Source organism: Megalobrama amblycephala, linkage group LG22, assembly GCF_018812025.1.
Source record: "Megalobrama amblycephala isolate DHTTF-2021 linkage group LG22, ASM1881202v1, whole genome shotgun sequence".
NCBI classification, from domain to species: domain Eukaryota; kingdom Metazoa; phylum Chordata; class Actinopteri; order Cypriniformes; family Xenocyprididae; genus Megalobrama; species Megalobrama amblycephala.
The window spans coordinates 25,560,924-25,570,838 of record NC_063065.1 but is presented as its reverse complement, the minus strand read 5'-3'; the positions used below and the strand labels follow the sequence as shown (position 1 = coordinate 25,570,838).

Sequence of the window (9,915 nt, the reverse complement as noted above, 5' to 3'; positions counted from 1 at the left end):
TAATCATATTTATACTCTAAATTGTTTTTTGAAATATAAACATTTAAATTGTAGCTGTCATAAATTATGTATTCAAACATTAAATACATAGATTAATTATAAAAAATATTTAAAATAAAATTATAATGAATATGTAATGTGGTGCATATAATTAGCAGAATGCTCCTCTCTATAGCTGACTAATGAGTTTATGCTGAATATGATTTTTCTGAAGTAAATGTGATGTTACGTGACATTCTTTACAAGCTGTTTCATTGACGTCTTTCCGCGCGTTGAAACACTGATTGAGCGATTAAATGTGACAAGTTATGGGTCAGTTGTACTGTATCTTGTAACATACCTTCAGATGTTCATTCATATTTATTTCACACTGTAACTGGTATTAAAGTGGAGGAAATGATCAGTACACTGTTAATTATTTGACTGTAAATTTACAATAAATTGCAGGTTAATAATTGCATGACTTTCACAGTAAGTTACTGTAACATTTTTACAGTAAATTATTGTGAAATGACAGCTGTATACTGTGACTTCACAGTAATTATGACATCGCATTACTGTGATTTAGCGGTAAGCTGCTGTAGAATTAATGTATTTAACTGTGAAATTACAGTTGGTGTCTATGTATTACTGTAATTTAACAGTAAGCAGCTGTAGAATTCATGTATTTAACTGTGAAATTAGTCTATCTATTACTGTAATTTAGCAGTAAGCAGCTGTAGAATTATTGTACATAACTGTGAATGTCTATCTATTACTGTGATTTAGCATAAATGAAGGACCAAACAAAACTGATAAAAACAGTGACATAACTTTTATTTTTTAGAAGTAAAATACAATTTAATTACATGAATAAAACACTGGGCAACAGGGATTGACACTGGGTAACAGGAACGTGTGTCAAAAGAGAAAGGAGGAGACAGAGAAGAGAGAGTGAGGGAGAGAGATGTAAGAAAAGACAAAAAGGTGGGAATAGAGAGGGTCGCAGGTGTCTCGCTCCTTCCATCGCAGCTGGCACCTGCATAGTGTGGGTTCTATCCACTATATACAAAAGATAAGAAAGACAAAAAGTTTAAGTTACTCTGTGGTGGACTGACTCCCTGTAAGTATGGTGCTCGCACTGTAACACTAATCCTAAAATGTCTACAATTTAAGTAATTTCAACTATTTAAAAAAAATTATGTGAATAGTACTCTTAATTAATATTAAATCAACAAACCAGGACTCTTATCACTCCTGTTACTTTTACCCAGTCCTATTATTTTTCACGTGAGTAACAGGACTGAAAGTAACATGATTGAGGTTAAAAGGTTAGTTCACCCAAAAATGAAAATTCTGTCAGTAATTACAGAGCACAAATTAAGATATTTTTGATGAAATCTGAGAGCTGGATCACTCCTCCATCGGCTTCTAAGGGTTTGAAACTTGCTGGCCCAGAAAAATGTATTAAAGATATCTTTAATATAGTCCAAGTGACTCCAGTAGCTCAATCTTAAGTTTATAAAGCGACGAGAATACTTTGTGCGTTAAAAAAAAAAAAAAAAAAAAAAAAAAACTTTATTCCACAATTCATTTCCTTCTCTGTGGGCCTTGAGTTTTTTCTTGTAGTATAACAGCGTAGCGCTTCTGTGTTATACGTCACACGTATGCTCACTATTGGCCGACGCTGGTCATGTGTGTGATGCATGTGACATATTACACAGAAGCGCTACGCTGTTATACTACATGAATTCACCCGAGGCCCAGAGAGAAGGAAAAAAAATAGTGGAATAAAGTCATTATTTTTGGGGGGGTTTTGCGCACAAAAAGTATTCTCGTTGCTTGGTAAACGTAAGATTGAGCCACTGTAGTCACTTGGACTATATTAATGATGTCTTTAATACATTTTCTGGGCCAGCAAGTTTCAATCCCTTAGAAGCCTATGGAGGAGTGAGACAGCTCTCAGATTTAATCAAAAATATTTTAATTTGTGTTCCGAAGATGAACGAAGGTCTTACGGGGTTGGAACAACATGAGGGTGAGTAATTACTGACAGAATTTTCATTTTTGGGTGAACTAACCCTTTAAGTAAAAATTGCATGCTAAATTGCATAGTAATTCAACACAGTAGCAAGTAATGTAAATTTACACTTAAAAATATTGTAAAGTACTGTAAATTTGACGTTTTTTAGACGTCAAGGCATGTTAAATTCAAATAAACGTAAAAACAATTAATTTTACACATTTATTTTGCAGTCTATCTAAACTCTACATTGAATCAGGAGACACTATAGAACACATTAAAGGGATAGTTCACCCCAAAAATCTTTGGAACACAAATTAAGATATTTTAAGAAATCCGAGAGCTTTCTGTATCCTCCATGGACAGCAATTATTTTACTTTCAAGGCCAGGAAAGATTGTTAAAATAGTCCATATGTATACAGTGGTTAAACCTTAATGTTATGAAGTGACGAGAATACTTTTACTGCGCAGAAACAAAACAACACAAAATAGAATACCGACTTGATTCAACAATTTTTTTCCTTTCTGTGCCAGTATCCGATGCGTTTCACGTGATGTGTTCTCGATCATGCATGTGATTGCATTGCGCACAAAAAGTATTCTCGTCGCATCATAACATTGAGGTTGAACCACTGTAGTCATTATTATTTTAACGATGGTTTTACTACCTTTCTCGGACTTGAAAATGGTTATAACATAGTAGTCTATAGGTGGGATCAGAAAGCTCTCAGATTGCTTAAAATTTTCTTAATTTGTGTAGAACAAAATTCTTGTGTTTGGAACATCATGAGGGGATGTAATTAATGACAGATTTTTCAATTTTGGGTGAACTAACCCTTTAATAGCTTCAGTAAACTTCTTACTGCATAACTACATCTAGCTTAAAGGAACACGCCGACTTTTTGGGACTTTAGCTTATTCACCGTATCCCCCAGAGTTAGATAAGTCCATACATACCCTTCTCATCTCCTTGAGTGCCTCTGTTTGACGCACCCACCGCTAGCCTAGCTTAGCACAAAGACTGGAGGTAAACAGCTCCAGCTAGCATACTGCTCTCAATAAGTGACAAAATAACGCCAACATTTTCCTATTTACATGTTGTGATTTGTATAGTCACAGTGTGTACAAATAACAAGGTCATATGAGACAACCATCTTCTAACTGTATACATACTGGGAACTATATTCTCAGAAGGCGAAGCACTGCTACTTCCCCAAGTATATTCTGAGAATATAGTTCCCAGTATGTATACGGTTAGAAGATGGTTAGAGTCACTGTAACTATACAAATCACAACATGTAAATAGGAAAATGTTGGCGTTATTTTGTCACTTATTGGGAGCAGTATGCTAGCTGGAGCCGTTTACCTCCAGTCTTTGTGCTAAGCTAGGCTAGCGGTGGGTGCCTCAGACAGATTTACGGCAAGCACGGAGATGAGAAGGGTATGTATAGACTTATCGAACTCTGGGGGATACGGGGAATAAGATAAAGTCACAAAAAGTCAGCGTGTTCCTTTAACACAGATACTGTGTTTCATTAGTCCGTTCTTAAATTGGAACACAGCTTACATTAGATTGACATCCATTCGAAGTCAATGAGCTTCCTGATAAGAGTGCAGACTTGCTGGTTCATGTGACCTCTCTGCCTCTTAGATTTTGTGCCTGTCTCTGGGTTGATGCCCAAGAAGCACCTACAAACAAAAAGACAGAAGAAACCTGTTAGTTTAATTCAAGTGTGATGAAAAAGGTGTCAGTTCCCAGTCATCACCTTCAGTGGGTCACTGCTTTTGCAGTACAGAGTCAAACTAAAGTTAGCTCAGTTTAAACAAAGGTGTAATTCAGGTGTAAGTACTGTAATTCAGAAAAAAAAATGCATGGAACTGAACTGAAAAACATTTCCATCACAAACACAGTCAAGAATAGACCTTCACCAAAGTAGAGGTGTGTGATTTACCTAGGCAAAGCATTCGCACACAACAATTTACATAATTTACATGTTCCGTTTGCAGAGGATGGAGTAAGAGCCTGTTGCCTCTCCATCTCCCTATGGCTGTTTCTACTTGTACTCTTCCTCCTAGAATTATTACCCGTTCACAGATGATATGATAAACATTTCATTTCTTATATCTTTTTCACAATAAAGCACCCAGTTTTCTAGTTGTTTCTGACTTTTTTTAAGCTTTGTCTCTGGTCTAATCTGGTCTGGTCTCCAGCACAGAAACACAAATTAAGGCCCCGTCCACACTACTGCGTTTTCGTTTAGAAACGGAGAATTAAAACGAATACGATCTCCGTCCACACCAGCGTTTTAGCTGCGTATTAGAATTGATCTCCGTCCACATTAAAACGACTGAAAACGCGGATCACGTGACCATTCACCAACACTGGGCATACGCGTGCCGTTGTAAACACAACTTCATTGATAAAATTAGGGCTGGGCGATATGACGAAATATATCGTCTGGACGATATAAAATGTCTATCGTTTTATATAAGGCTCTATCGTTTAAGCCACGATAAGGCGTTTTACGGCAGAATTTTACGTCAAGATGCACCTCACGGCATGCCCATGCACACAGCAATACATAAACAAACATGGAGGAAGACAGTAGTAGACGCGGTTCAGACCAGGGTAATTCACCCTTCGCAGGGAGCTTGATTGACAGGCGATCTAACCAATCATAATCAGCCATCCGCCATTTTGTCCGACAAAGCAGTGAGGAGAGATCATAGACAGTATATAAACGGAGAGATAGCAGATTAACATGGGAGGATTTGAAATTGAAAAACGGAATGTACTGACGCCTTTACGTGGTTTAAAACAACATTCCTTCTTATTCCATGTTATGTTCATTCATGTTTATTTGATGCTATAAATGAACTAGAAGGAAGAGATGATCAGTTCACGAGCAGCTTTAACTGATGCTGTACAGTGATCTGTCAGACACATTTAAGAGCCACAAAACGGTATGTATCGTTTAAATTTATAAAAAAAATACCAAATTCGAAAGGTGAGACTTTGTTTAATATGTTTAATATCAAAAGTAACTGAAAAGTAACCTGCTCTGTCCTGTCTGTCAGCGTGTTGTCAGTCTCCTCTCTGCTCCGCGATGTATTTTTCACTGCGTGAGAACATGGTGTGTGCGTGAGAGCAGCGTAGCTTGTCGGACATAGCGACAGTAACTAAGGGGGGCGGGTCTTCGCGAAGGGCAACCAACCCAAACCGAGGAGCTTGTACTTAAAAGAGGGGCGACTTCTGTCGCATCTCGCATGCATGGATGTGGTTTGGATATAAGAAGACCGACGTGGACCAGACAACAGTTGTTTGTAAAGTTTGCCGGCTCCCAGTGCCAACAACGGACTCCAACAATACTAATTTATTTTATCACCTGCGCAAGAACCACGAAAAATAATACAGAGAAAGTCAACGAGCAAAAGCAGCGTTGAGTGGTGACGTAAGCGCTCGAAACAAACTCCAGACACAGACGCTGCAATAAATAAACAAATAAATAAAATAAATATTTAGTCCCTACTACCTTTTATTTGTTTTGTATATCATTTCAAACTGCATTTCCAGATTACAATTTTATATTGACTATTCATGAACTGAATTAACACAAAAATTGTTATATCGTCATGTATATCGTTTTCGGGATATCAAATGAGCTATATCGGGATATGAAATTTTGGCCATATTGCCCAGCAGATAAAATAAAATTAGATAAAATTATCCCACCATGCGCTGGTTCTTCCCGGGTTAACCCAAAACCGCCGCTCCATGTGCGGTCAGTACCGCCGCTGCACACAGGAATTGTCACAGATCGCTGAAATGATAGCTTGCCTCTGGCGCATGTAGGCAGTTATAGCATTGTAAAATGCAGAATTTACTTGCACAACAGCTGCTAGCAAAGATATACGCCATGACTGACGACACCCAATCATAGAGCCGAGCGTGAGCCTCTACTACGCCATCGTTTCTAAAGTCCTTCGTTTTGACCCGTCCACACTAAAACGCCCTCCGGAGATTCAAAACGAAAAACGGGTCGGCAGCGTTTCTAAACTTCTCCATTTTGGGTCTCCGTTTTTGCCGTTTTAGTGTGGACGGGAGGTGCAAACGTAGCAAAAGGTCTCCGTTTTTAAACGAAAACGCACTAGTGTGGACGGGGCCTAAGTCTGCAACACACCACTTGTTTGAGGGGGAGAAAGGGGGGTCATCACCGTTTGGCTGCTGTGGTCCTGAGCGGATTGCAAAACACAATACATCCAAACATTCCTTGTTTAACCCAACAAATAAAAAGCAAGCCCTCAAGTACAATATTACTGTAGATATTACCTTTGGATAAATTCCAGAGTACAAGCAGCATCTTCAGCATACTTCAAGTTAAAATTGTAGTAGCTGGAAAAAATAGCAGCCAGACCAGTTGTAAAGTCAAGGTGAGGTCCCATGACCACTTGACCCTCCAACGACAGCATCCATGCCCTTGGTTTCATTATGTCACCTGAAACAAAACCAGATACACTCATCATGGACAACTGTTCAGTAAAGGAATACATTTTTTTTATTTATTTTTAATTAAGAGTAAAAATAGTTGTGGCATATTCTAACTACTGTGTGTTACATTTCTTTAAAAGAAAATGTCAATACATTCCATATGTTGAACAGTAAATAAGTAAATAAAGTTTCAGGTGTACAGTATAATTCACACCACCACATACCTTATCACTTAAAAGTTTCTTTTGGATATTAAAAATCTGTCCTTTTCATAATAGATTATTATTTTTTTTTAAAGCCATGAGAATTGCAATTTACACTTTTTTAAGACCAAGTCGTTCAATTGGGGAGTGATAGCAGATTGTTTATGTTGACTTTTTGTTTACATTTAGATCCTTTAAATGAAATTAATACATGAGCATCATACTCAGAAGACTACTCACTCTCAGGTTATCTTTTTAACAGATTTTTTTGTATATTAAGGGACTATATGGAACTTTGTTTGTGGTGCTCAAAGTGCAAAAATGTTTTTTTGAAAAACTCAACAGCAATGTCTTTTTCCAGAAATCATGACCTGGTTTACTTAAGATAATCCAGACCTTATTGTGAGCAGTTTCATGAAGGAACTATCGGTTGAAAGAAAATAGTTACTACATGAAACTGCTCACAACAAATCTGTGGATGACTTGACAGAATACATTCAAAATGAGGAAGACATCAACATTACCTTGAACAATCAAGCGAGGGGTGCTTGGTAGCATCACAGTCCCTTCTACATCAGTGGCTGTGGCACAAGGCTGCAAAAATAACAGTAGAATAAGATTCAACTGTTAATAATCTGTACCTATAGTAGCTATATTTGTGAACAAATCTTCCCTTGGCCCCCATTGATTTATCTTAGATTAGGCAGTACACATTTGGTAAAGTTTAGAATGTGATCATGACAATGTGACTGGTTTCTTTGGACTGATGAGCGGTTGGCACCTGTATGAATGGTGAAGTGTAGAGTGAATAACTTTTTGTGGTCAGAAAACTAGAAAGATGCAATATAAGTATAGTCCTATTACCATTTACAAAAAACAATAGGCCTAATGCTTATGTTAATGTGAGAGTGAAAATATACTTACATCAACATCAAGCACAATAGCATCCTTGGGCTCTTTGAAGTACGCCATCAGAAGGAGAAGAATGCATGTAGCCTTGTCTGAAGCCTCCGGTTCAAAACAAGCCAAAACATCTTTCACGCCTTGATGACAGTTGACTTCTTGGCAGAACTTCAGAATGGTGTTGAATTTGTTCTCCAGGGCCTCTCGAAACTTCACGAGGATGGAGACATCGGTCAGAAGAGTAAAGTGGGAACATATACCTGAAGATAATGGAGTAGAAGTGCTGCTGAATCTTTGTTGTAGTTATAAACAGGTGCTCTTTGGATGCTTCAGGTACATTGTGTGTGTTGCATGGATGGAATATGGCCTCAAAAACGAGCGAGTGGATTTTTGCCAGTATAGGCTCATTGTTCTCACTCTGCTGTTCAAACAACTTATAACAGTGAATTTTACATAACATGACCCCTTTAACTCATTATTGTAACAAAACAAAAGAAAGATATTGTGGACAATAACCCTGAAGAAAGACCTGTGTTTAGCCGCTTTCCGACCGGAGGAACCTTTTCACAGTTCTTAGAACTATTGGCTAAAGTACCCGGATGTCGGCGTGTTCGCACCGCAGGAACAAGGAACGATTTTAGTTCTAGGAACTCCATTTGTAGGAACTAATTTAGGCCCTACTTCAGAGTAGGGTCTAAACCAGCACTATAGGAACTATCCGTGACGTTAGTGTACGCTGATTGACCGGACGCACGCGGAACACCCTGGGAACACCAGCACCCGCCATTTTTAAAACAGCTAGAATGTAAACACACAGATTATAGCCTATATATTTACTCCATAAACTAACTATACAAACATGAAAAACAGTGATAGATGGGTCTCTAAACCTTTATGCTGAAGAGAAAATCCAACGCAACTTTGAGGGGACCAAACCAAACATGATTAGGCTATGTTTATCTGCCCAGCTAGCAACACTGGACATCAACCACACGGCATAGGCTAATAACCTTTTTTCATATACTGTCTACTTTCTATAACAGTTCTTTCTAATAAGATACTAAACAGTACTGTTAGACAGATTGCTAACTAATAAACACAGAGAATGCGAGCATTGTTTGCTCTGGCGTTCTCAGCGCCGCCAAAATAAAGGTCTGTCGCGCAGTCAAAATAAAAGTCACCGTGCTTGCGTCACTCCCTTACCCCTCCTACCAGTTCCTATGGCCACTTGGCCAGTGCGAACGCAAACAGCAAAACCGAGTTTGGGGGTGAGTAGTTCTTAGAACTGTTTAGAAGTGGACAGTTCCTAAAACTAAGTTCCTATAACTACTTGGTCGGAAAGCGGCTATAGTCGCAACCCGTTACATACATACTGCCTTGTAAAATAAGGGAATTTTTATAGCTTTGGATTGTTTTTGAAAGAGATGTGCATTTTACATTTCGGATGATTGAGACTATACTCCACCCATGCAATGAGCCATGTGCTTCACAAGATGGAATAGGGAAAAAATACCTCTTGGTGAAAAGAGAAAAGGCCATTCCTCTTTTACAACTGCAATGGCTGGCGCAGGTACACTATTAAGATAGCGTCGCTGGATGATATAGGTCTTCTCCATCAGAGGTTCAGCTCTCTCAGCACCACTCATGCCTTCCTCTGAGTAGATGTTGAGGAGATGACTTTTGATGCCATCTAATGATTGCTCAGTTTCGCCAACTGGGACTTCCACAGGACACCACCTTACACAGCCGTACTGATCTACAGGGCCTCTAGTCATGCCTCTGCCTTCATCTGGTACCTGACTGTGCGTCCTCTCTCTGCGTCGTCTCACTAGTGTGTTGTTCCTGGTTTTATATTCCACCCTAGTTTTTATTTGCTGCAGAAAAGAATGACAACCATCTCCAAGCATGTCTCCATTTTTTGCAACGTCAGCAAAACATTTCGGATAGCTCCTTACAATGCTTCGAGCAATGTTGTGACACATTGTTCTGTTTGGGTTAGGCTCATGATCCAACATCTGATCAACCACTGCCCTAACCATATCTTTTCTATCGCTTGGTGATGGTCTTGTATTATTTGTCAGTGCCTTTCGAATAGCTGCTGGCATCCTATCCCAGTTGACCTCGAAGGCTACATGCCATGGTCTGCCAAGTGGCAAGGATGGAGATGAAATGGTGTCTTGAGTGCATGGGAAGTTGGAAGGAGTGTTTAAGGAGCTGGGGACAACGGTTGGAGTGACAGGAACCAGTTCCAGTTGAACTATTGCGAGTCCTACACACAAGAGAACAGATTATTACATAAAGGGAGAGAGAAGGTACA

General features: G+C 38.9%; 1 protein-coding gene across 1 annotated transcript; it reads right to left on the bottom strand.

The window, feature by feature from the left end:
- Positions 1 to 795: 795 nt before the first annotated feature.
- LOC125257745 lies at positions 796 to 9,883 on the bottom strand (the record flags this gene model as incomplete). Its single annotated transcript, XM_048174394.1, has 6 exons — positions 796 to 1,041; positions 3,571 to 3,692; positions 6,334 to 6,499; positions 7,220 to 7,289; positions 7,620 to 7,858; positions 9,112 to 9,883. Coding segments are annotated over 5 exons (1,368 nt in total), but the record flags the coding sequence as incomplete, so codon positions are not given.
- Between the last annotated feature and the right edge of the window lie 32 nt (positions 9,884 to 9,915).